General features: G+C 54.3%; 10 protein-coding genes across 10 annotated transcripts; 6 read left to right on the forward strand and 4 right to left on the reverse strand.

Moving 5' to 3' along the window:
- Positions 1-178: 178 nt before the first annotated feature.
- Positions 179-1,321, forward strand: PG997_015339 (DNA binding regulatory protein AmdX; the record flags this gene model as incomplete). Its single annotated transcript, XM_066819653.1, has 2 exons — positions 179-233; positions 522-1,321. 2 exons carry the CDS (start codon positions 179-181, stop codon positions 1,319-1,321), a joined length of 855 nt encoding a protein of 284 aa, XP_066660538.1.
- A 61-nt stretch (positions 1,322-1,382) lies between these two features.
- Positions 1,383-2,124, forward strand: PG997_015340 (uncharacterized protein; the record flags this gene model as incomplete). Its single annotated transcript, XM_066819654.1, has 2 exons — positions 1,383-1,808; positions 2,110-2,124. 2 exons carry the CDS (start codon positions 1,383-1,385, stop codon positions 2,122-2,124), a joined length of 441 nt encoding a protein of 146 aa, XP_066660539.1.
- Positions 2,125-2,274: 150 nt separating this feature from the next.
- Positions 2,275-2,811, forward strand: PG997_015341 (uncharacterized protein; the record flags this gene model as incomplete). Its single annotated transcript, XM_066819655.1, has 1 exon — positions 2,275-2,811. The coding sequence occupies one exon, from the start codon at positions 2,275-2,277 to the stop codon at positions 2,809-2,811; it is 537 nt and encodes a 178-aa protein (XP_066660540.1).
- Positions 2,812-3,099: 288 nt separating this feature from the next.
- On the forward strand, positions 3,100-3,930 carry PG997_015342 (DNA binding regulatory protein AmdX; the record flags this gene model as incomplete). Its single annotated transcript, XM_066819656.1, has 1 exon — positions 3,100-3,930. The coding sequence occupies one exon, from the start codon at positions 3,100-3,102 to the stop codon at positions 3,928-3,930; it is 831 nt and encodes a 276-aa protein (XP_066660541.1).
- A 2,613-nt stretch (positions 3,931-6,543) lies between these two features.
- PG997_015343 (uncharacterized protein) lies at positions 6,544-8,753 on the forward strand (the record flags this gene model as incomplete). Its single annotated transcript, XM_066819657.1, has 4 exons — positions 6,544-6,824; positions 6,939-7,836; positions 7,974-8,397; positions 8,560-8,753. 4 exons carry the CDS (start codon positions 6,544-6,546, stop codon positions 8,751-8,753), a joined length of 1,797 nt encoding a protein of 598 aa, XP_066660542.1.
- A 559-nt stretch (positions 8,754-9,312) lies between these two features.
- On the reverse strand, positions 9,313-10,074 carry PG997_015344 (uncharacterized protein; the record flags this gene model as incomplete). The annotated part of the gene is made up of 2 exons (XM_066819658.1): positions 9,313-9,702; positions 9,760-10,074. 2 exons carry the CDS (start codon positions 10,072-10,074, stop codon positions 9,313-9,315), a joined length of 705 nt encoding a protein of 234 aa, XP_066660543.1.
- Positions 10,075-10,843: 769 nt separating this feature from the next.
- PG997_015345 (dual specificity phosphatase catalytic domain-containing protein) lies at positions 10,844-12,732 on the reverse strand (the record flags this gene model as incomplete). The annotated part of the gene is made up of 2 exons (XM_066819659.1): positions 10,844-11,092; positions 11,149-12,732. 2 exons carry the CDS (start codon positions 12,730-12,732, stop codon positions 10,844-10,846), a joined length of 1,833 nt encoding a protein of 610 aa, XP_066660544.1.
- Positions 12,733-14,039: 1,307 nt separating this feature from the next.
- Positions 14,040-14,726, reverse strand: PG997_015346 (uncharacterized protein; the record flags this gene model as incomplete). Its single annotated transcript, XM_066819660.1, has 1 exon — positions 14,040-14,726. One exon carries the CDS (start codon positions 14,724-14,726, stop codon positions 14,040-14,042), a length of 687 nt encoding a protein of 228 aa, XP_066660545.1.
- Positions 14,727-15,783: 1,057 nt separating this feature from the next.
- PG997_015347 (60S ribosomal protein eL34) lies at positions 15,784-16,529 on the reverse strand (the record flags this gene model as incomplete). Its single annotated transcript, XM_066819661.1, has 3 exons — positions 15,784-15,975; positions 16,243-16,366; positions 16,492-16,529. 3 exons carry the CDS (start codon positions 16,527-16,529, stop codon positions 15,784-15,786), a joined length of 354 nt encoding a protein of 117 aa, XP_066660546.1.
- A 691-nt stretch (positions 16,530-17,220) lies between these two features.
- Positions 17,221-24,330, forward strand: PG997_015348 (pre-mRNA-splicing factor spp42; the record flags this gene model as incomplete). The annotated part of the gene is made up of 1 exon (XM_066819662.1): positions 17,221-24,330. One exon carries the CDS (start codon positions 17,221-17,223, stop codon positions 24,328-24,330), a length of 7,110 nt encoding a protein of 2,369 aa, XP_066660547.1.
- Positions 24,331-24,394: the final 64 nt, after the last annotated feature.

The raw sequence follows: 24,394 nt of genomic DNA on the forward strand, positions 1-24,394 counted from the left end.
CTTTACCTGCCAACTTACTCACAGCTCTTCCGCTCAATTATTCGATCTGCCCCTCGATTGATTCGAGTCACAAAACGACCTCAAAGAGTCGAGTTTGGGGAATACAGCTTAGACAATACCGCCCACCTGCAAAACCAACAAAACAAGCTTCACCCAAGATTCCTCTCTTCCGGTCGTCATGTCCAATCCTTCTCCTCCTGCCGCCCCGGCCGAGAATGCTGTCACCAACGAGGGTATGGAGCCATTTCCCGTCTGTTCCCTTATCTGCCTGCCCGAGAGAGTTGCCCCTCACTAGAGCTTCATCCCACCACCCACCACCACTGCCCAGCCCACCACACCACTGCCTGCCACCACGCTGCTGCCACCGTTGCCGGGAACGACGAACCTGTCGTCAGTCCGCAACGCGACGCAAGCAATGCACTCCCGCCCAGTCCCAATTTAAGCTTGATTGAAACTCTCTTGCCTGGGCTATTTGCTCCCTCCCGCCGCCAACGATGACTGACTAGAAACCAATTGTGAAGCTTCGACAATCACGGTGAACACGGCCAAGGCGCCCGCCAACAACTTCCCGCCGCCCAAGACCGACAAGCCGCGCCCTCACACCTGCCAGACGTGCCAACGTGCATTCGCCCGTCTCGAGCACTTGAAGCGACACGAGCGCTCCCACACCAAAGAGAAGCCCTTTGAGTGCCCGGAATGCACGCGATGTTTTGCCCGTCGCGACCTCCTGCTCCGACACCAGCAGAAGCTGCATCAAACAACCACACCTTCGTCGCGACCGAGGAATCGTCGCGAGAGCGCCAGCGGTGCTACTACGACCCAGAGCCGGGCCCGTAAGAACAGTGTCGCTAGCACGGCTACAACGGCGACCACTGCTGCTGGCGGCAACTCGTCTCATGTGCGGCCTCGTGCAAACACAATAAGCCATGTCGATGGCAGCCACATGTCCATGATTGCTCAGGCCAATGCGAACGTGGCCAGAAGCCATGCGCAGCCTACACACAGCCGGCATGCTAGCCTGGTGGGCTTCCCCCAGCACCACAGCATTGACCAGGCCTTTGGCGGCATGTCGTCCGTAATGGGACATCGTGGTATTCACCACGGCCTGCCCAAGTTGGAAACCCATGGTATCAACAACCTGGACTTCAATACGGCCCTGAGGACGGCTCCCCTCTGCAGTTCGGGCAGGAGTTCGACTTCGAAGGCCTCCTCTTCGGGGGCCCTGGATCTTCCACCATCAACCCCAACGCCCTTCATTATAGCGAGTCTCCCATTCCATGGCCATGGACCCAACCTCGCCATTTGGCAATGGACTAGCTGATGTACCAACGAGCCAGCACCTTGATGACACATTTGATTGGCTTACGGGCTTTGAGCAAAACATGTCCTTCAGCAACCCAAATGACAACGCCGTGGATGGCTCGTCGCCGTCCGCTATGAGCACCACTAGCCAGAGCGGAATAAGCGACGTCATGCTGGATGGGTCCAACCACCACCCGGTCGTAACCACGTCTTCGAGCTCCATCTGGCAGCCTGCGGTGAGCATGGGACCTCCCATGAACCCCTTCAGCATGGACATGAACGGCTCCGTCTTCCCCGACCTCATGACCGGCGCTCCCGTATCGCCGCAGCCTCCCCACAAGACCATGAACGACGTATACTTCTCCACGCCGCCGCCCTCCATGAGCTCACTCAGTCCGTCGCTCGTGCCGGGCCTCAACACGCAGAACCTCAACCAGACCATGAGCTTTGGCACCGGCCCAGAAACACCAACCTCGATGAATGGCACTCATCAAGGCCCATCTCCAGTGAGTACCATCACTGACACCACGAGGGCAGCCATCGTGCATGCACTGTCACAATGCGCACCCTTCGGTGGTCGAAAGTATTCCTTCACCACGCCAAACACCCCGCTATCCCCCCAATATCAGGCGAACACGGACAACGTTCCGGAGTATGCCCGGAGCCTCCCTAGCACCCATGAGCTGCAACGATATGTCGGGAGCTACCTCCGCTTTTTCCACCCCCATCTACCTTTCCTACATGTACCCACCTTATCCTTTGACGTACCATCTCAGCCTTCCAGCGGCAGGACTAACACTGTCGGAGGCAGCGGATGCTTGATTTTATCCATGGCAGCGATCGGTGCCTTGTATGAGAAGGAGCACACGCAATCCAGGGAGTTATTCGAAATGGGCAAAAAAAATGATACAATTATATCTTGAAGAACGACGAAAAGCCGACGTCCGAAAGGCAGATTTCCGCCGGACCCCAATGTCGGACCATGGTTCACAAAATACGGAAAATGCGGTCCACACCCCGGTTTGGCTGGTGCAGGCTATGTTACTCAATGTCATCTATGGGCACAATAGTGGTGATAAGACGGCCAGCGATATCGCTTCCACCCATTCTGCAGCCTTGGTCAGTCTCGCCCAAGCGGCCGGTTTATTCCGCCAGATGAGGCTCGAGACGGCCGAGAGCCACGACATGCAGATGGGTGACGCGGAGGGTAGTTGGGGCGGGATCAAGCCCGAGTCCGAGGAGCAGGCTGAGTGGTTGAGGTGGAAAACCGTCGAGGAACGCAAACGAACTCTCTACGTGATCTTTATCCTCTCCAGTCTCCTAGTGTCCGGATACAACCATGCCCCTGCCTTAACAAACTCGGAGATTCTCCAGGACCTGCCATGCGACGAGGAGTTCTTTGCCGCTGAAAGTACCGCCGCGTTCCAATTGAAAGGCGGTGTTAGGGCAGCCGGCCACAATCGCATGACGTTCCACGAGGCCCTTGGTGAGCTTTTTGCGCACAAATGAAAAGCAGCAGAAGCTTGCGCTTCACAGTACGGGCCAGCCGTTCGGTTCCATGGTCAATTTGGATGACATCCCTAAAAGCGAATTGAAGCCAAGTACGTTTGGCTGCTTGATCCTGATAAATGCTTTGCACAATTACATTTGGGAGACGAGGCAGCGACACCATAACAAAGTGTGGACAAATGAAGAAACCGAAAAAATGCACCGTCACATTGAACCCGCCCTGAAGGCCTGGCAGGCAGCTTGGGCGAGCAACCCCACCACAGTCTCGAGCGGCCCAACCCCTTTGGCATGGGACCACTGTCGGCTGATGCTATCCCGCTCCTGGATCTTGCCTATGTCCGCCTGTTTGTGAATCTGTCGCGCTCGAAGGAGAAGTTCTGGCAGCGGGACTGGGATGGTTTGGCCGAGGAGCTCTCTCGCGGGAATGAGATTGTCCAGCATGCCGAGCATTCGCCTGAGTCTAACAACGACTCGCTCAACGAGACCTCGGACGCCTCTGCAACTAGCTCGGTCTTCATCGATTCGCCGCCAACACAGTCATCCTCGCCCGATTTCTCAACCGCCAAGTTTCCTCCACCAATGCCCGCGCCCCAGCGACGCCAATCTCAGATTTCCAGCCGCGCCATCTCGAAGCGTGAGAAGCACCTTCGTAAGGCCGCTTTTTATGCCGCTGATTCTCTCGCCATGGCGGACAAACTCGGTGTGACACTGGCAGACTTCACCAGCAGGGAGTTGCCCATGCAATCTGCCATGTGCGCTTTCGACTGCGCTCAGGTCTTGGCCGAATGGGTGGCCACTCTGCAGGATCGCGTAGGACGCTACCTGGGTATCATTGGGCAAGACGAGGTGGACTTATCCCAGGTACCAGCAATCATGCTGCTTGAGGACGAAGATATGAAGCTGCTTTCCAAGGTTCAGGAGGTGTTGGCCAGTGCCGAGATGAAAGTGAACTTGGACCTCGTCAGTGGCAATGTGAGCAGTGGCATGGTGCAGATGGACGACCACAACGGATATGCGGCCAAGGTTCTTCGGTTGACGGCTTACATGCTTGATAAGTCCGCTGTGTGGCCCAGTAAGTTATTTCCGCTTTTGGTTGCCGGATCGGCCTTTCTGCGTTGACTCGTATCGGCTAACCCTGCTATAGTTACCCATCTCATGGCACGTTGCCTTGAAACCCATTCAAATCACATGAGGGCCCGAGCCGAAAAGTCAGTGCTGTCAAGCGAGTAATTTTCGGATGCTTAGCATGGCGAGGCTTATCGTACCTCGTCATCGCCGCCCCCTTGTTCGCCCTTCAAACACATAGACTGCATTCATACGCCACGCTTTTAAGCTTCTGATGGTTGCGTTGTTGAAGTGGCCCGGGACAAAGTGCCTGAAGCGGCTGGGCATCCTCGGTACCCGAGTACGATCCCAGAATGGCCGAGCCTTGGAAATGTGTCCCGCCAACCACAGCAGCCTGGCTACGTTGCCGCGGACGCTGCCATCTTTGGGATTACCACATTTACGAGCTTTCCGCCTCCGCTATGCAACGACGTCGGCACATTCGCTCCCTCCTCGGACTTCCCGAATTGGTTTCACGTCCGGGAACGATTGGCATTCACCACTGTTGTTGCACCTTCGCATATTTGACGAGAAAAGATCTCCGTGATGGATTATGTGCTGGGAGCTCTCATCACTGAGCCTGCAAGCGACGCTTGCCACATCGACCGCAGATTCAAAACGCTACGCCGGGCAGTCTGTCTCCCGCCAGTCTGACCTTGGAACACGATTTTATGACCTATAATGGTCGCCATACTTGCTTGTGCACAGGCGAAAACCCTTGAAGACACCATTCGAACGCCACTGGCGAGCAGCCGCTCTGTCGAGCCAGTCCATGATACATGTGAACAACGACCAAAAAACAAAACGAAACAACGATTCCCATGGTGGACATTTATGAATCGAAAAAAAAACAACCCTATTTCAAATAACGATATCCTGATGAAAGAAACGCTTTATGCGCGTGATGCTAGGGCTCAAAAGGGGGACTGGGTTTCTCTAACGGTCGCAACTGGGATGGGACTTTTCCATGTCTTTTCGGGCTTGCGCCAATGAGCAAAGCCAAGGAGGGAACATGGCTTGTAGAGCATACTTGCTTATCGAGTATTGCTAGCCATGACTGCTTGAGCTTGGGGACATTCTATAGGTAGGTTGGGCTGGGTTGGGTTAGGTTATGAAGGGTTAGTTCAAACTTCCCATGTCTTCACGGACTGGTTTCCAAACAAAACAAAAAATAAAATAAAGTCTCATGGAACTATACGACTCCTGGCTCCCATTGTTGTTCTTCCCCGCCAACATGTTGCCGCCGCCGCCGCCCATGGTCACACTGACCTCCCTGCTGACGAAAATGCCTCCTCTGCACTTTCGGCTTGCCTCGGACGACTGCGTCGACCCCAACGCATAGGAAACGGATGACGCCCCCGGCCCTGTCCCCGTCCCCACTCTTACTTCCCCCGTCGTACGTGTTGCGGTTGTCGTCCCCGCGCCGCCGCCCGAGCGCGAGCGCGACGACGTCGTCTTTTCAAGACCCAGACCCCATTTCGTTTCTAGTAGCGGTTCGTCGCGTCTCTATGCCAGTAGATAAAACTTCCCTATATAAAAGCAAGGGATGAGATCTCACGGATGACGGTGCAAACAGCGTAGCCACAACCGAGTATCTACGTGGAAGATGGGGCGTCAGTGATGATGTTACTGATCAACTCGGGATAGCTTTTCCACTGGGTGTGAGCATTGATTTGCCCAAGTTACGAAAATGGTCCAGTCGTCTTCCAGTGAATCCAATCCTCTCCGTCAGTGGATGTGTAACTTCGTCGTAGATGTCTTCTTTCCAGGCGTGAACAGCCTTACCGGCACCGACAAACCGGAGGAGAAAGAATCGCACATAAGCCCTCAAAAGTACGACGAGAAGCGAAGCGGTGGAAAACACAATGGAAATGGCCGTGATCTTGTGTCCGTCGTTTCGGACGTCATCGTTGGTGTTCCATGCCCAAGCCACGGTACGCACATAATATCGCGAGACGTGTAGGGATACAGGTGGATTGGGGCTAGGTGCTGATATACACAGTCGGCGCGATTTTATTACTCATAAGTATAAATAGCTTCAGCTATATATCCTTTCTTCTTGGCCCCTGAGATCAACCCAGGTGTTTGATTTGGCACTCGCTAATGCCGTATCGATATGCAATTTTTTACTCGAGAGCCAAGATTTGGCTTACCTTCGTAATCTTAGCCTAAATAGACGCCACTTGATATTTGGGCGTATGATACACGTGGAACATAAAGTAGGCAACGGCCCGAGGCCTCAGCTGATCTTGTGTGGCACTCATGTTAATGATTCAAGCTGTTGGGCGGCGGCCATGATCGTGCAGAAGTGGGACGACAAAGGGGCTGGCTAGCTCTCTAATCAGCCATGCCAATGTCAATAGTCCTTCAAGCAAGGCAAGCATGTAGGTAGTGGTATGTAGTGTAACATCCATGCATGGCAAGCAAACAGTCTTATCGTCATCTTCAGTGTTACGCCCCCGCAAGAGGCTGGTGCCCCTCTCGTCTTGAGAGATCGTGTTGCGACAGCCCTCATACTCCAGCAGAACGACCATCCTTGCTTACAGGATACGTGCAAAGTCGACTAATAGTATATATCTATATATATATCCCTTGCGTCCTCTACCAGGTTACTGCTTTCTAGCTAGCATGAAGGTCTCAAGTACCCCATCGCACGCTGTGGCGCTCGGCACTGTTATCGCCGCCTCCCTAGCTCATACCTTTACCACCGGTGGCTCGCCCGCATCGCTCTGCAAGTGCTTCCCTGGCGATCCCTGCTGGCCTCCTGTTGCGGATTGGTTCAACCTCAACGCTACCGTCGGCGGTCGTCTCGTCCAGACGGTGCCCCTGGGAGCCCCTTGCCACGACCCGAACTACGACGAAGCCACGTGCGAGAGTCTGCGGAGCCAATGGCAGTGGGAGGCCATCCAGTAAGTCTGCCTCCCAGCTTACCCAGTCAGTATCGTCACGAGGAAGGAATGAAGGAAAGGAAGGGTTACAGGGAGATATTCAAGATAACGAACGCATCATCTTTTAATAAATAGTATGGAATCGTCTTCGTCGGTCATGACCCCCGTCTTCGCCAACCAGAGCTGCGACCCCTTCCAGCCCCGGACCCGCCCCTGCGAGCTCGGCAACTACGTCCGCTACGCCGTCGACGCGACCGGCGTCGACGACGTACGGGCCGCCATCGCGTTCGCGCAGAGTCGTAACGTCCGCTTCGTGATCCGGAACACGGGCCACGACTTCCTGGGCCGGTCCACGGGCGCCGGCGCGCTCGCTGTCTGGACTCACCATCTGAAGAGTATCGAATTTCTGTCGGATTACGATGACGGTGCCGGCTACAGCGGCCCGGCGGTGAAGCTCGGCGCCGGTGTTCAGGGGTACGAGATCCTGCGGGCGGCGCGTGATAAAGGCCTGGTCGTGGTCGGGGGCGAGTGTACCACCGTCGGCATCGCCGGGGGCTACACACAGGGCGGCGGCCACTCGGCCCTCAGCACCAATTTCGGACTCTCGGCCGACAACGTGCTGTCCTGGGAGGTGGTCACCGCCGACGGCGAGCTGCATACCGCCAGCAAAACGGAGGATTCGGACCTCTACTGGGCCCTCAGCGGAGGCGGCGGCAGCACGTTCGGTGTCATCGTATCAGTGACTGTCAAGGCGTTCCCGGACGCCGTCGTCAGTGGTGCGACACTGTCGTTCGATGCCGCCGATAGTGGCAACCCGACCGAGAGCTTGTACGCGGGGATCGACGCCTTCCACGAGGCGCTGCCGGCCATGGTGGATGCCGGGACCATGGTTGTCTCCGTTTTTAACACGAGCCCCTTCTCCATCATGTCCTTGACGGCATATAACAAGACTCGAGAGGACGTACAGGGCATATTGGAGCCATCCGAGTCCGCCCTCGGCTCTTTGGGGGTCAATTACACGGCTGCTTTCACCGTAAGCTAGATATTCTTACCTCTTTGATTCATTTTAGTGACCGAGTGAAGTGGGAGAGTGGTGGTGGTAACGTCCCGTGTTCATCCATGTGAAGAAGCTGACGTATTGTTTCCTTCTTTCTTTTCCTCCCTCGACAGCAATCGGATACGTACCACGATCACGTCGATACGTACTTCGGCCCCCTGCCGCAGGGCATCGTCCAGGTCGGGGTCTGGCATTACGGCGCCCGCCTGTTCCCCCGCGCCGTCGTCGTCGACGACGCCAACGATAACAACAACAGCCTATCCGACGCGTGGCGCTTCGTCATTGAGCAGGGTGCTACCTGGACCGGCATCGCGACCGACGTGTCGTCGTTTGGTGGTAGTGATAAGACAGGCGGCGGCGGCGGCGGCGGCAGTAACTCGGTCCATCCGGCTTGGCGCGATGCCCTCGTACACGCGGTGCTGTATCTGCCTTGGTCCTTCGAGGCGCCCTGGGCCGATATGGTTGCACTGCTGGATAAGATGACGAACGTCATCGTACCGGCCATTGAGGCTGTCACGCCGGGCAGCGGAGCCTACGGTAAGTATAGAGCAACCGACTAATCGCACGGGCTTCCCATACACACAAGAAGAGAGAAGGAGATAGCATCCCGCCCCTCCTTATGTCCCGTGCTTGGATTCTTTCTTGCTGCTTGACACTGACCATCGTGTACTAAAACATTTGCTGGGTTTTCATTTACAGTCAACGAGGCCGATTGGAGGCAGCCAAACTTCCAAGAGACGTTCTGGGGCGCGAACTACCCCCGCCTGCTTGCCATTAAGAAGAAGTACGACCCCGACGACTTCTTCTACGCCACTGTGGAGGTGGGAAGCGAGGCTTGGGTCGTTGCTGAAGACGGTAGGATGTGTGCTGCTGCTGCAGGGCCGAACATTTAACTCTGTGGGAGAGAGGTCCGAGTCTGGTGAGATGGCAGCCATTTTGCGTTTCTTGTTGGTCTTCAGGACGTCTTGACATGCTTTGTCTGGATCGGGAAGGTGTACTAGAGAGCGCTCAAATTTTGCAAATGGGGCGAGTAAGTGCCAGCGAATAAGTAATATACGGGTACATGAAGGTATACGATCAAAGTGCGAGTCACATTTACAAGTGTCACTGATGTTGGGTGTAATGCAAGTTGCTATTCAATATGTGTATGCTGACCAGTCTAAGAAGTCCTAGCCAATTTGCATACCTGCTTGACAGTGTGTGTGGAGAGGGTATCATCAAAACCAAAACTCGAAAGTGAAATCCTTCCTCCCCCGATATCCCATCTCAACTGCTCCGAAATCACCCTAACTCCAGCCCATGTGCGTATGTGCCATATGCCATGTGTGAAAGTATGTACTCATGGAAACCCACCAGCTCTTATATATTCCCCCCGAGAGATGGGTCATCCGTCAATCTGATAGGCAAGCCGAGTCCAGCCACCAGAAGAGATAGCCTAGACATAGCAGCTGTTTAGTCATGTGGCTTCGCCTGCTCCTCCCGCAGCGCCTTCCGGATCGCCTCGCGGTACTGGCTCTTCAGCTCCCTCTTCTTGGCCGCGAGCCGGATCCGCTCCGCGGCCTCCTGCGCGAGCTCCGTGATCCGGCGCTCAGTATGATAATCGTACCGCCACTTGCGGACGGGGTCGTACCCCTCGACGGGGTCCGTGCCGAAGGCCGGATCGTGCAGCGCCTCGGGCGCGCACCCGTACGTCGCCGGGCACCCCGGGATCCGCAGCTTGAGCGTCTGCAGCTCGTAGTAGGGCCGCTGCCGGACCAGGACCCGGATCGCCTCGGCCTCGGCCGCCTGCTGCTTGCGGCGCTGGCGGCACGCGGCGTTCAGGGCCTCGGCTTCTTTCGCCTTCTTTTACTGCTTCTTCTTCGCTTTGGCCTTGGCGAGGTATTGCGTCATCCAGTCGACGAAGCCTTCGTGCGTGACCACCTTGTCGAGGACGCTGGTGACTTTGTTGTTGGGAGGGAGCTTGCTGCTGGGCTCTCCAGTAGGAGACGGGACGGCAGCGGTTGCTTGCTGGCGGAGGAGTTTCTGTTTCTTCTTCTCCATCTCGCCGCCCTCCTGAGGTGGTTGTGATGGTGGATGGTTATATGCCGAAGGGTTGGGCTGCTCGAACCCCATCCAGGAGGTTGAGCGTTGCTGAACCAAGACCGGCCTTGTGGTGGCAGCCTGAATGGCACGCGAGCCAACACGAGGGACTGACTTGAGAATAGAGAAAGACATAGTGATGATTGTGGTTTGTTGTTAAGTGAAGAGGTCTGAGTGATGTTTCAGTTTGAGAGGCTCAATAGCGAGTTGTGTGAGAAGTGATTGGATCTGTTTGTGAGAGTAGTTGTGGAAGATGGTCTGTCTCAATTACTGCGAGGAAATCGGCAGGAATAAATACCCTCTGTCCAGAGTTACCGGAGAAAGGTAAAGAGTCACAACGTTAATTGAATGGTATGGGCCATCGGAAATAGGTAGCAGGCAGACATCATGGGGCCCAGTAGGTTTATATAAACCCAGGTATGCGCCTGGTTGTATTCAATCTCTGAGCACTTTGGGTGTGTTTAGCATCAAAGGGGGGCCACGATTGAGTCACCAGTCACTTACACAACAACACAACACAGAAGTCGAGTTTCCCAAGCATTCCAAAAGGCTTAAGTGGAAATGAAAGATAAAGAACAATCGCTATTGTGATGATGAAAAACAACTATGTGACAAAGAAGTTGACCATGGCAGGGAAACAAACAAGCAGAACACTCATGGGTATAGAGTTTCCGAACCCCGTGGAACCTGTTGCGCTACGCCAACCCAATAATCCAGTACCGCTGGAAGAATACCTGAATCTATACCCTTTGAAACCGCTGAAGATGAAAAGATGAAGATGAAAAGAAAGCCCATCGTTGCTGCGCCACTCCATGAATGAATGCCAAAACCCGAACATTACTCACCCAAACCAACCAACGAACGCCATCAGTCATTCAAGAAAGGAAGAAAAGGAACAGGCTCTTCAGCTCTTAACACCGGAGTACCGGAGAAACAGGCGGTCCAGGAAATGCGAATGTCGGATCCCGTTAGGTCTGGCTTCGGCAAACGTATTGATGGCATCTTGGACGTCCATGTCCATGCGGTCAACCAGGTAGCACACGATGAAATAGCCAGTCCGGTTGAATCCGTAGTGACAGTGGACACCGATGGCATACTCCTTCCACCCTTCGACATTCGCTCTGGCCTTTTGGTCTTCTCGGACGCGGTCAACCTACTTCTGATTAACTCGACATATTTGTGAGATGTTGGATAGCCTATAATACTCACCATGCTGACGAATGTTGCAACTTCCTCGTCAGTGGGAGGAATCTTCGAGACAGTCGCGAACTTGTGGTACTTGATCCCGTGGTTCTCCAGTCCCAGAGCATCGTAGACAGGATTGTCATGACTGATGTCGATGATGTCTTTGATGAGATTGCCATACTTGGGAACGAAGACTCTGGGCGAGTGATCCTCGTCGACCTCACGAAGCGTCTTCATCGCACGGAAGATACCGCAGATGGGCTCCGAGACGGGCTGGACTTTCTTCCACTTGGCCAGGTTCTTGACGTCCCACTTGCCTTCACGCGAGAGGTACTGAAGCTGCCAGCCCAGGTCGAACCGCCCGGTGATGTTCTCAGACAGGAAGTTGCAGATCAAGCCCGACACGGTACGGACAGTCTTCGGCGTGTAAAGCAAGCCGTGGCCTGCCGGTCTCCCCAATATTTGCGATTTCACCACCTTCTTTGGCTGTAGTGGTTGTTCGGGCACTGCGGGCATAGCCGTCTGGGAATCGTCACGAGGGGTCGAGGACTCTTCGTACGTCTCCTCGCCGACTCCGAGCTGCTCCCGCCGCCGTTCAAAGTCCTTGTCAGTAATAGTGCTAATGGATTTCGGCAGGGGCTGCTGGGCGGATGTTTGGCTGATGGCCGCCGTGGGCGAAGGGAGTTCCGCGGCGAAACCGCGGAAACGAATGGAAGCTGCTGGGGTGGAAGCATCGCCTTTGTCCAAGACCTGCAAAATATGGGCGACATCGGTGGGTGGTGTCTGGTGGTCGCTCTCGCCCCCGATGAGGAAGACGGGGATGTTGAGCCCAGCCCACGTAGGCTCCCCGAACAGGCCGCCGACAAGTTCTCCGTCAGCGGTCGTAGGAAGCAAACCCCAGGCCACCCGCCGGAAGACCGCCGTGCGGCTCTGCCTGTTGAAGCGTAATTGGAGCTCGCGAGACGGGAGGTCGGCCTCGGGCCCGACGAATCGAGTGACACTGGCACTGTACAGCCCGCCACGTTGATCCCACATTCTGTACAGGTTGAAAAGCCATGTGGGAAGCCAGAGCAGCATGCGGAGGATTTTGTGGCCTTTTGGATAGCTCGCCACTGGACAGATGCCCACGACGCCGATCACGTGGGGAGAAATCGTGCGGTGCGGCCCGTACGTGTTGGCCAGCCGCGCAGCCAGCGTGCTGCCCATACTATGGGCGATCAGGACGACCTTTTGCCCGCGTGTGCGGTCGCGGTACTGCTCAATGACGAGCTCCAGCAGCTCGGCCAGGGCCGGCACCGAGTAGGCGGCCCACGACTTGGGCGCGAACCCGGAAAGGCCGCATCCCGGCATGTCGATGGCGAGACATGAGGCGTTGTTGGAGAGGCTGGCCAGCAGCGGCTGGAACTGGGCCACGCTGCCGCCCAGGCCATGCAGGAAGACGAGCAGGGGCAGCGGCGCCGGGTCCGACGGCAGCTCCTGGGCTTTGGGGTGCGCGCGGTAGAAGACGCGGATCTCCGGGTAGGTGAAGCCGCTCGTCTGGAACGACTTCATCTCGGAGTGCTCGCGCAGGAGCTTGGGGTCCTCATCTGCGTGGTTGGGACTCTCCATTGTGTCTTACTGGCTGAGAGCGAGTTAGTTGGGAGCTCCGGTCATTGGCGGCTGTGAGGTCTGGGACTTACATTGGATGTGACTGTTTGAGATGATGGTTGCGGATGTAGTGAATATTGCGCAATGGCTCTCTTGGGCGGCGGCCAGGTCTTGTGATGCGGTAGTTAATGGTGTTGTTGAGTGCAGGATGAGATTCTCTGCCCAACGGACGGCGAGAAAGTTTGGGTTTCTCCCTCAGGCCGTCCCGGCTGGGTCGAAGCTTCTGCCCGTGGGGGGACCCTTCTCTGTTTTGATTAAATCCGGTCAGCTACGACGGTGTCTGACGCATCATCGTGGAAGTGACCGGCGATGACAGGCAAGGTATGCGCTTGCACCAATTGCCACTTATGTATGGTTCTTACCTAAGTAATGTAAAGTAGTGTGTACAAATCGGTGCAATCGCGAGATTCCCGATATGACGTAACGATGTGATTGGGTCAACCCGACTCAGGCGGCTCCGTTTTGCTCGAGTTCGGGAATTATGCAGAAGCGCTTGCTTAAGCAGCAGCAACTGTCTGTCCAGCGATCATAGAGTAGTTGCATTGAATCAATCACATTTTGGAACGTTCTTTCCACTGGATATAAGTACATAGTTGTCCACTAGCTGAATTGACTAATTGGATAGACCGGCTGGTCGTGCATTCATGGCAAGTACTAAGAAGTAGGCATTGCCCGAAAAAAGCAGCGCCTTCGCCATCAAGACATTGGGAGGATATTGATATGCAGGACTTGCTTGTGGTTTCCTAAAACCAAGTAGGTGATGATCGCATACACGATCTGACCAATGATCTGATCCAAACTTGACGGAGAAGGGGACGGATGCAAGAATTATTGACGTGCAACTGCAATGAGGGAACTTGGGGTAATTTCACAAAGATTTGCATCGGCCGAAATCGACCTTACCACCAACCATCCTGCACGTGGTCGATAGGACTACATCACCCAGGCGGTGAACAACTGGAGCCGTATTCCTTTTTGGCTTGATATCATGCGTACAGTGTGGCATTGGGGGCATAGTAAGGAGAAACCGGAACTCGGCTTCTTCATTGATTATTGCATGGGACTCGATTGACCATTTCTCATAATCCACGAGAGTGTGACACAGTGATAGTATACTAGCTGTGCTTTCTCGGGCCTAGGTGTACCTATATCGCAGGTAAATTCCCGAAGCAACCGGTACCGGCCGTCCTCTTCCATCAATGCATTGCCCAATACCATGTAGAGACTGGACCTTGTAGTAGCTATGTTGATTTCTTCTTGTTATTGTTTTATTCGTGCGTGACATCCGGTTCGTCCCCCGTCCCGGCCCCGACCCCTTCCCGCCACCCAATGGGTATCAGCGCCGCCGCCACGTCGTCGACGCCGCGCTCCGTCGCCAGCAGGTTGAACTGCGCCGCCGCGTTGCGCGTGTCCAGCACCTCGACCCGCATCCCCAGCACGCTGATGGCCTTGCGCAGCTCCGGGCTGATGGGCCGCATCTCGTGGCCCAGGCCGAGAACCAGCAGATCGGGCCGCGGCCAGATCACGCCCAGCAGGCCCAGCGTGCTGGCGTCGACGTCCCATTGGCCCTTTTTGTTCAGGAGGCGGAATTCCTCTCCTGGTCCTTGTTTTTGATTCGTGGTGTTGGAGGATTTGGCTTCCCATGGCCGCCAGGAGAAGGCCTCGCCGCCTACTAGCAAAACTCCCGACCCGTCCGTCACGCGCGTCCCGTTGTTCAGTTGGAAGCCCGACCACATGCAGATGTCGACGCTGGTCGAGGGCACGGGCGTGTTGCCCAGGACGTCGAGGGCGCCAAAGTCGGTCGGCGGGGGCTGGTCGCCGGGCTGCTGGTTGTCGCTGCTGCTGCTGCTTTTTTGCTTTGTGTGGCGGATGTGTGGAAAGAACTCGTCCTCGTCTTTGTCCAGAAACTGGGTGCGGCAGATGCGGTGACCCTTTGCGGCGGCTGGATGCTGCATGGTCTCGTCGAGATGGAGGATGTGAACATCGCCGCCGTCCGTGAGCTAGCACCAGCGGCAGCTTGCCGCAGTGCGCTGGAGGCGAATGCGCCGGAAGACCGGCCGAGTGGTATTCTGCAGGCCATTGTGATGACTTTTCCGTAGCTACCGTCGCGATAAATTGAGCATTGTTTCGGGATCGAATACTCCTCGGGGATTGATGTGTTCAGGTACAAACTCGAACGGTCATGGAGATCGATTAGATTCAATTTGCTGGGCCAGAAATTCGGTAGCTAGAACGTCATTGAAGAGCACCACATCCTAGCACTAAAAAGAGCAACCAATTGATTTGTCGGTGCTACAGAGGCCGAGCTTTGCAAGGGGACTTTTTGCTTGGCACCCTATCTCATGGCATCGCATCTTCCGCCCAATACTTTAATGAAGCGCCCAAATACAGACGCATACAATTCAGTGACATGCACATAGTAGTTACCATATAATCGGCACAGGTGTTACTTGATTACTTGATCATACTCGGCATCTTGGTATGCCTTCTTCGCGATATGGGCTACAACCTGGTCCCCTCAATGTTCTACTGGTCAAAAAAGTTTCCAGGAGGCATGGCGCATACACTGGATTAATTGCGAATCAGAACTCAATGTACCAGGTTCTAATCCGAAGCATATATCGTGGTATGCAAGAATCCCATAGAAGATTGTTTGACCAACAGCCATGAGCTTGTGCCCTAGCAACGGGAGGCCATCGTCAACCCATCCTCAGTATGCATGCAATTCTTCGACCAAGATTGCAGTAGTCACATTCCCAGCAGATTCCTCGAGAACAGCCTGGATAGAAGTCGGGCGAGGCCCACGTTGACAAAGTGGTCGTGTGCGTCTTGATGTTCATTCCATTCCGATCATCTAGACGCTAGAAGCCCTAGAAACAGTGAACGGCCATTTTGTTCAAATGACCTAGCCGTTCAGTAAACGATGCTGTTGCCCTGTTCCCCAAGAACACCGAAGCAAGTGATGGACCGAAAACACTCCACCGTCATTTCCTTTTCTCATAAAACAACCGTCTATTTCTTCTTGCTGGCACCCTCGTTCTGCTCCTTGAGCACCTTCTTGACGATCTTCTGCTCCTCGATCAGGAAGGCACGGACGATACGGTCGCGCACGCAGTTACCGCATCGCGAACCACCGTAGGCACGCTGGACGGTCTTCTTGGGGTGCGAGATCTGGGAGTACTCGCGGGGTCGGAGAGCGGGGATCTAGGAGAAGCAAGTCAGTGGTGGTTCCTCGATTGATGGCCGACTGGATCGGATGGGCATGGCAATGGCCCGGAGTTGATTGTCCAAAGCGCAAGATCAAAGATGGGGTTTCGTCGAATCCGAGGTGAAAAGGTTTGTCCATCATGAAATATTCCCGCCATGACAGTCGCGCATTCTCCCACTGATCCGACGAATTGGTCCCTTTCCTGATACTCTTCGATGCCCATCGCTGTTTTGTCGGAATTCGTGGTAATGGGAAGAACTTACACCGGGGAGCTTGGCCTTGCAGTCACCGCACTTGGGGGCGGTTCCTCGCTTCTTGATGTGAAGAGTGCGGAGCTCACCACCGGGGGTACGGACGATGCGAGTCTTGTTGGAGGTGGTGTTGTAGCTGTGCGATACAAGCGTTAGTAGCCATTCCAGATCACGGAGGATTTTGCTGCTCCAATTCTCTCTGCTGCCCAAAACAGGCCTGTAGATATTGAAGAGCGGCAATCGACTGGGAAAAAGACGTACGGGTTGCGACGGCGGTAGGTGACACGGTTGTTAGGCATCTTGACGGTGTTGGCGGGACTAGCTGTCTCGAAGCGTTATGTGGTGGTGGTCGGTCTTCAACGGGGGTCTCGCGATCGTGTCGTGTCGTTGGATACTTTTCCTGGGACGAAGACCTTTTTGCACCTAGAAAATTTGGGAAAATTGTGTGTGCAGGCTCAGGACAGTGCAACCCGCTAAGATAAGCCAATCAGCCTGGGCTGGATGGGTTCGAGTGGGGTTGCAATTCTGCTCTCTCTCCAGCCGCCAATTCCAGCCACAGCAGTGACCGCTCGGCCACAGCTCCAGCCACAAAGACACCTCGGTGCCACCTTCGCGTCTGCCTCGTCCGCGCTAGCCTCAAGCTGGGTTAGCTTGACTGATCGTAGCTCGTCAACCTTCAGAGCATTGATTGCAGCCGAGATTTTCTAGAGGCGACTGATGAAGCATGCTTAAAGACTGACGATACCCATACTTCATCCATCAAAACACCACGCCGAATCCACGCCACGGTCGCCGCGTCGGATCGTATAATCTGCGTGCACATCAAAGGTGCATCGGTGCTTACACTACCCATCATCCTGCCGCGTTCTTTTACAATCTGCAGCCTTGATTGCGCTCGCCAGACGGACGCTACGTAAAGCGCGACGGGTCGCGGCGCGAAAGTGATAGCATCGTTCAGACAGCTCAATTTTCGAGTATCATTCCTGAACCATGTCGTCCTTTCAACCCCCTCCACCTCCCGGCTGGGGACCTCCTCCGCCGCCGCCCCCTCCATCCGACGACTTTCTTCCTCCTCCACCTGGCGCAGCACCGCCGCCGCCGCCAGGCTACCGCCCTCCTACCGATCCCCATATCGCCAAGTTCGCACAGAAGAAGAAGGAATGGCTTCGCATGCAAAGGAACCGCTTTGGCGAGAAGCGGAAGGCCGGTTTTGTGGAAACACAGAAGGCTGACATGCCGCCGGAGCATTTGCGCAAGATCGTCAAGGACATCGGCGATGTATCACAGAAGAAATACACAAGCGACAAGCGCAGCTACCTTGGCGCGCTGAAGTTCATGCCCCACGCCGTCATGAAGCTGCTCGAAAACATGCCTATGCCCTGGGAGTCGGCGAGAGAGGTCAAGGTGTTGTACCACGTCAACGGTTGCCTGACCCTTGTCAACGAGACGCCCCGAGTCATCGAACCTATTTTCCATGCGCAGTGGGCAACCATGTGGCTTACGATGCGAAAGGAGAAGAGTGACAGAAGGTTATTCAAGCGCATGCGTTTCCCGCCTTTCGATGATGAGGAACCTCCCTTGTCATGGTCCGAGAACATTGAAGACGTCGAGCCTCTTGAGCCCATCCAGATGGAACTCGACGAAGACGAAGATGCGGCTGTCTTCGAGTGGTTCTACGAACATCGACCTCTGATCGATTCAACCCACGTGAATGGTCCGAGTTACAAGACCTGGAACCTGACTCTGCAGCAAATGGCAACATTGCACCGACTCAGCCGGCCCCTGATGAGTGAGAAGTTCGACCCTAATTACCTCTACTTGTTCGACATGAAGAGTTTCATGACAGCCAAGGCTCTCAACGTTGCACTTCCTGGTGGCCCCAGATTCGAGCCGCTGTACAAGGATATCGATCCCAATGATGAGGACTTTGGAGAGTTCAATGCCATTGACAGAATCATCTTCCGCAACCCCCTCCGTACCGAGTCACGTGTCGCATATCCCTATTTGTACAACTCGCTGCCTAGAAGTGTGCAGCTGATCTGGTACTCCCGCCCCCAGACTGTCTACAGTGAGGTGGATAACCCAAACTTGCCAGCTTTCCACTTCGATCCGTCCATAAACCCAATCTCTTCCCGCTCTGTTGCCCCGAAGAATATCACCATCAGCCACGAGGACGAGCTTTTCGGCAAGGGCAACAACGAGGAGCCTGAAGACGATATGTTCGAGCTTCCGGCTGGCGTTGAGCCTTTCCTAGCTGACGAAGAGCTGGATAACGAGGACACTGCGGCAGCAATTGGTCTTTGGTGGGCTCCCTTCCCATTCGACCGCAGATCGGGTCGTATGGTTCGTGCTCAGGATGTGCCCCTTGTCAAGCAATTCTATCTTGAGCATTGCCCAGAAAAGCAGCCTGTCAAGGTTCGCGTGTCGTATCAGAAGTTGCTCAAGACCTTTGTCTTGAACGAGCTACACAAAAAGCGCCCGAAGTCTCTGAACAAGCAAAATCTGCTGAAGAGCTTAAAGCAGACCAAATTCTTCCAACAGACCACCATTGACTGGGTCGAAGCAGGTCTTCAAGTCTGTCGTCAAGGTTTCAACATGCTTAACCTCCTAATTCACCGCAAGAACCTTACTTATCTCCACCTTGACTACAACTTCAACCTGAAGCCCGTCAAGACTTTGACTACCAAGGAGCGAAAGAAGTCACGTTTCGGAAATGCCTTCCATCTCATGCGAGAAATTCTACGCTTGACCAAGCTCATCGTAGATGCTCAAGTCCAATATCGACTAGGAAATATCGACGCCTTCCAGCTTGCCGATGGTATTCTCTATGCCTTTAATCACGTCGGCCAGCTCACGGGCATGTACCGATACAAATACAAACTTATGCATCAAATCCGATCTTGTAAGGATTTGAAGCATCTAATCTACTACCGTTTCAACAGTGCCCCTGTCGGCAAGGGACCTGGATGTGGTTTCTGGGCACCTGCTTGGAGAGTATGGCTTTTCTTCATGAGAGGTATTATTCCTCTTCTTGAGAGATGGCTCGGAAACTTGTTGTCTCGTCAGTTTGAAGGTCGTCACAGTAAGGGAGTCGCCAAGACCGTCACGAAGCAACGTGTGGAGTCCCACTTCGATCTCGAACTCCGAGCCTCCGTCATGGCCGACCTTATGGATATGATGCCTGAGGGTATTAAGCAAAACAAGGTGAACACGGTTCTGCAGCATTTGTCAGAGGCCTGGAGATGCTGGAAGAGTAACATCCCATGGAAGGTGCCTGGTCTACCTGCACCTATCGAAAACATTATTCTTCGATACGTCAAGTCCAAGGCTGACTGGTGGATCTCGGTTGCTCACTACAACCGTGAGCGTATTCGAAGGGGTGCAACTGTGGACAAGACTGTTGCGAAAAAGAACGTTGGTCGTCTAACACGTCTGTGGTTGAAGGCTGAGCAAGAACGACAGCACAACTACATGAAGGATGGACCTTATGTTTCTTCCGAGGAAGCTGTGGCTATCTATACGACGACGGTCCACTGGCTCGAGTCCCGCAAATTCACTCCCATTCCCTTCCCCAGTGTATCATACAAGCACGACACCAAGATTCTCATTCTCGCCCTCGAAAGGCTACGAGAGGCATACTCTGTAAAGGGTCGTCTCAACCAGAGCCAGCGTGAGGAGCTTGCTCTCATTGAGCAGGCTTATGACAGCCCCGGAACCACGTTGGAACGTATCAAGCGATTCCTCTTGACGCAGCGTGCCTTCAAGGAGGTCCAAATTGACATGAACGATAACTACAGCACAATCAACCCCGTCTATGATATCGAGCCGATCGAGAAGATCAGTGATGCATACCTTGACCAGTATCTGTGGTACCAGGCTGATCAGCGCCATCTGTTCCCCGCTTGGATCAAGCCTTCCGATTCCGAGGTTCCGCCCCTCTTGACTTACAAGTGGGCTCAGGGTATCAACAACCTGGATCAAGTCTGGGAGACTGCTGATGGAGAATGCAATGTCATGATCGAGACGGAGCTTTCCAAGGTCTACGAGAAGATCGATCTCACCCTGCTCAACCGTCTCCTGCGCCTGATCATGGACCACAACCTTGCGGACTACATCAGTGCGAAGAACAACGTTCAGTTGACCTATAAGGACATGAACCATGTCAATAGTTATGGTATGATTCGCGGCCTCCAGTTCTCTGGATTCGTCTTCCAATACTATGGTCTCGTGCTTGATCTGCTCCTCTTGGGTCTGAACCGAGCCAGTGAAATTGCTGGGCCGCCCAACAGCCCCAACGATTTCCTGCAGTTCCGGGATCGGGAGACAGAAACCAAGCACCCGATCCGTCTTTACACGAGATACATTGACAAGATCTGGGTCTTCTTGCGGTTCAATGCCGAAGAGTCCCGGGACTTGATCCAAAGATTCTTGACGGAACAGCCCGATCCCAACTTTGAGAATGTCATCGGCTACAAGAGCAAGAAGTGCTGGCCAAGAGACTCTCGCATGCGGCTCATGAGACACGATGTGAACCTTGGCCGCGCCGTGTTCTGGGATCTGAAGAATCGCCTCCCTCGATCCGTAACAACGATCGAGTGGGACGACACATTTGCAAGTGTCTACAGTCGAGACAACCCCAACTTGCTCTTCTCGATGTGCGGTTTCGAAGTGCGCATCTTGCCCAAGATCCGAAACCAGAATGACGAGTTCCCCATCAAGGACAGCGTCTGGTCGCTTGTTGACAACACCACCAAGGAACGCACCGCCCATGCCTTCCTGCAAGTTACGGAGGAGGACATCCAGAAGTTCAACAACAGAATTAGACAGATTCTGATGTCTTCTGGATCAACAACCTTCACCAAGATCGCTAACAAGTGGAACACCGCTTTGATTGCTCTGTTCACATACTACCGCGAGGCTGCAGTGTCCACTATCAATCTGCTGGATACCATCGTCAAGTGCGAAACCAAGATCCAGACAAGAGTTAAGATTGGTCTTAACTCTAAAATGCCTTCTCGTTTCCCTCCTGCCGTCTTCTACACTCCCAAGGAGCTTGGTGGCTTGGGCATGATTTCGGGCTCGCATATCTTGATTCCTGCTAGTGACAAGCGATGGTCCAAGCAGACTGATACAGGTGTCACTCACTACCGTGCTGGTATGACGCACGATGAGGAGACACTCATCCCCAACATCTTCAGATACATCATTCCTTGGGAAGCCGAGTTCATTGATTCTCAGCGTGTCTGGACCGAGTACTCCCAAAAGCGCCTGGAAGCGAACCAGCAGAACAGACGTCTCACTCTGGAAGATCTCGAGGACAGCTGGGATCGCGGTCTTCCCCGCATCAACACCCTCTTCCAGAAGGACAGAAGTACACTCAGCTTTGACAAGGGTTTCCGTGCCAGGAGCGAGTTCAAGGTCTACCAACTCATGAAGAGCAACCCGTTCTGGTGGACTAGCCAACGGCACGATGGTAAACTGTGGAACCTGAACGCCTACCGTACCGATGTCATCCAGGCTCTTGGTGGTGTCGAGACCATTCTCGAGCACACTCTCTTTAAGGCTACCGGGTTCCCCTCTTGGGAAGGTCTCTTCTGGGAGAAGGCCAGCGGTTTTGAAGAATCCATGAAGTTCAAGAAGCTTACCAATGCCCAAAGATCCGGTCTTAACCAGATTCCTAACCGTCGCTTCACGCTGTGGTGGTCACCTACGATCAACCGTGCCAATGTGTACGTCGGTTTCCAGGTGCAACTTGATCTTACCGGTATCTTCTTGCACGGCAAGATTCCGACACTCAAAATCTCCTTGATCCAGATCTTCCGTGCCCATTTGTGGCAGAAGATTCACGAAAGTGTTGTGATGGATTTCTGCCAAGTATTCGATCAAGAACTTGAGTCGCTTGGCATTGAGACGGTGCAGAAGGAAACCATCCATCCGCGAAAGTCGTACAAGATGAACAGTTCTTGCGCCGATATCCTGCTCTTTGCCAGCAACAAGTGGAATGTCACTAGACCCTCCCTTCTTTACGACACCAAGGATGTCATCGAGCCTACCACGACAAACAAGTTCTGGCTCGATATCCAGCTACGATATGGTGATTACGACTCCCACGATATTGAAAGATACACTCGCGCGAAGTACCTCGATTACACAAACGACAGCATGAGTATTTACCCTTCACCGACGGGTCTCATGATTGGTATCGATCTTGCCTACAACTTATACTCCGCCTACGGACAGTACTTCCCTGGTCTGAAGATTCTTGTCCAGCAGGCGATGGGCAAGGTCATGAAGGCCAACCCGGCTCTCTACGTCTTGCGCGAGCGTATCCGAAAGGGTCTTCAGCTGTATGCGTCTGAGAGCAACCAGGAGTTCCTCAACTCTCAGAACTACTCTGAGCTGTTCAGCAACCAGACGAAGCTGTTCATTGATGATACCAACGTCTACCGAGTCACCATCCATAAGACATTCGAAGGTAACCTGACAACCAAGCCCATCAACGGTGCCATCTTTATCTTCAACCCACGAACAGGTCAGCTGTTCTTGAAGATCATCCACACGAGCGTCTGGGCTGGTCAAAAGCGTCTTGGACAATTGGCCAAATGGAAAACGGCCGAAGAAGTGGCAGCACTCATCAGATCCCTGCCTGTGGAAGAGCAGCCGAAGGAGCTTATTGTCACCCGAAAGGGTCTGCTGGATCCCCTCGAAGTCCACTTGCTGGATTTCCCCAATATCTCCATTCGTGCCTCGGAATTGCAACTCCCGTTCCAGGCCGCCATGAAGGTGGAGAAGCTTGGTGATATGATTCTGCGTGCTACTGAGCCGCAGATGGTGTTGTTCAACCTGTACGACGAGTGGCTCAAGAGCATCTCGTCCTACACGGCCTTCTCGCGTCTGGTTCTGATCCTGCGTGCTCTGCACGTCAACCCGGACAAGACCAAGCTCATCCTTCGTCCCGACAAGACTGTCATCACCCAAGAACATCACATCTGGCCCAGTCTGTCGGATGAGGACTGGATCAAGGTAGAGACGCAGCTACGTGACCTGATTCTGCACGACTACGGAAAAAAGAACAACGTGAACGTCTCCAGTTTGACGACCAGTGAAGTGCGTGATATCATTCTTGGTATGGAGATTTCGGCACCGTCAATGCAGAGACAACAGGCTGCGGAGATTGAGAAGCAGCAGCAAGAGCAGGCGCAGCTTACTGCCGTGACCACCAAGACCCAGAACAAGGATGGCGAAGAGATCATTGTCACCACGACGTCGCAATTTGAGCAGCAAACCTTTGCGTCCAAGACCGAGTGGCGTACCAGGGCGATTGCGACATCCAACCTCCGAACGCGATCCAACAACATCTATGTTTCTTCTGTGGACAACGACGTGGACGACATCACATATGTCATGCCGAACAACATCCTCAAGAAGTTCATCACCATTGCCGATCTTCGAGTCCAAGTCGCCGGCTATCTGTACGGTGTGTCAGCACCTGACAATGATCAGGTGAAGGAGATTCGCTGCATCGTGCTGGTTCCTCAGATTGGCGGCTTGCGCAACGTGCAACTGCCGGAGCAGCTGCCTTCGCACGAGTACCTGAAGTCGATGGAAGCGCTTGGTGTCATCCACACGGTGGCGGGCAACGAGTTGCCGTATATGTCGGCGGCGGACGTGACGGAGCACTCGCGGTTGTGCGACCGGCACAGCGCGCTGGACGAGAAGTCGTCGATCACGGTGGACGTGTCGTTCACGCCGGGCTCGGTGTCGCTGTCGGCGTGGGGCCTGACGCCGGACGGGTTCAGCTGGGGCGTGGAGAACCGCGACCTAAACAGCGACCAGCCGCAGGGGTTCTCGACGTCGATGGGCGTCAAGCGCAAGCTGCTGCTGAGCCCGCGGTACAAGGGCTTCTTCCTGGTGCCGACGGACGCGAAGTGGAACTACAGCTTTATGGGCAACGCGTTCAGCGGCCAGGAGAAGAAGAAGGTCGAGGTCAAGCTCGATACGCCGCTGGGCTTCTATGCGGACCTGCACCGGCCGCTGCACTTCCATAGCTTTGCGGAGTTGGAGGATGTCGGTGTCGATCGGGATGATCAATTCGCATAAAGGGGAGGCAGAAACATTCTATTACTGTTGTATCAAGGTCGGTTCCTCGCAAGAAATGGATCGC

The sequence above is a fragment of the Apiospora hydei genome (genome assembly GCF_038363865.1).
Source record: "Apiospora hydei strain CBS 114990 chromosome Unknown utg000011l_segment0_segment0, whole genome shotgun sequence".
Lineage (NCBI taxonomy): Eukaryota > Fungi > Ascomycota > Sordariomycetes > Amphisphaeriales > Apiosporaceae > Apiospora > Apiospora hydei.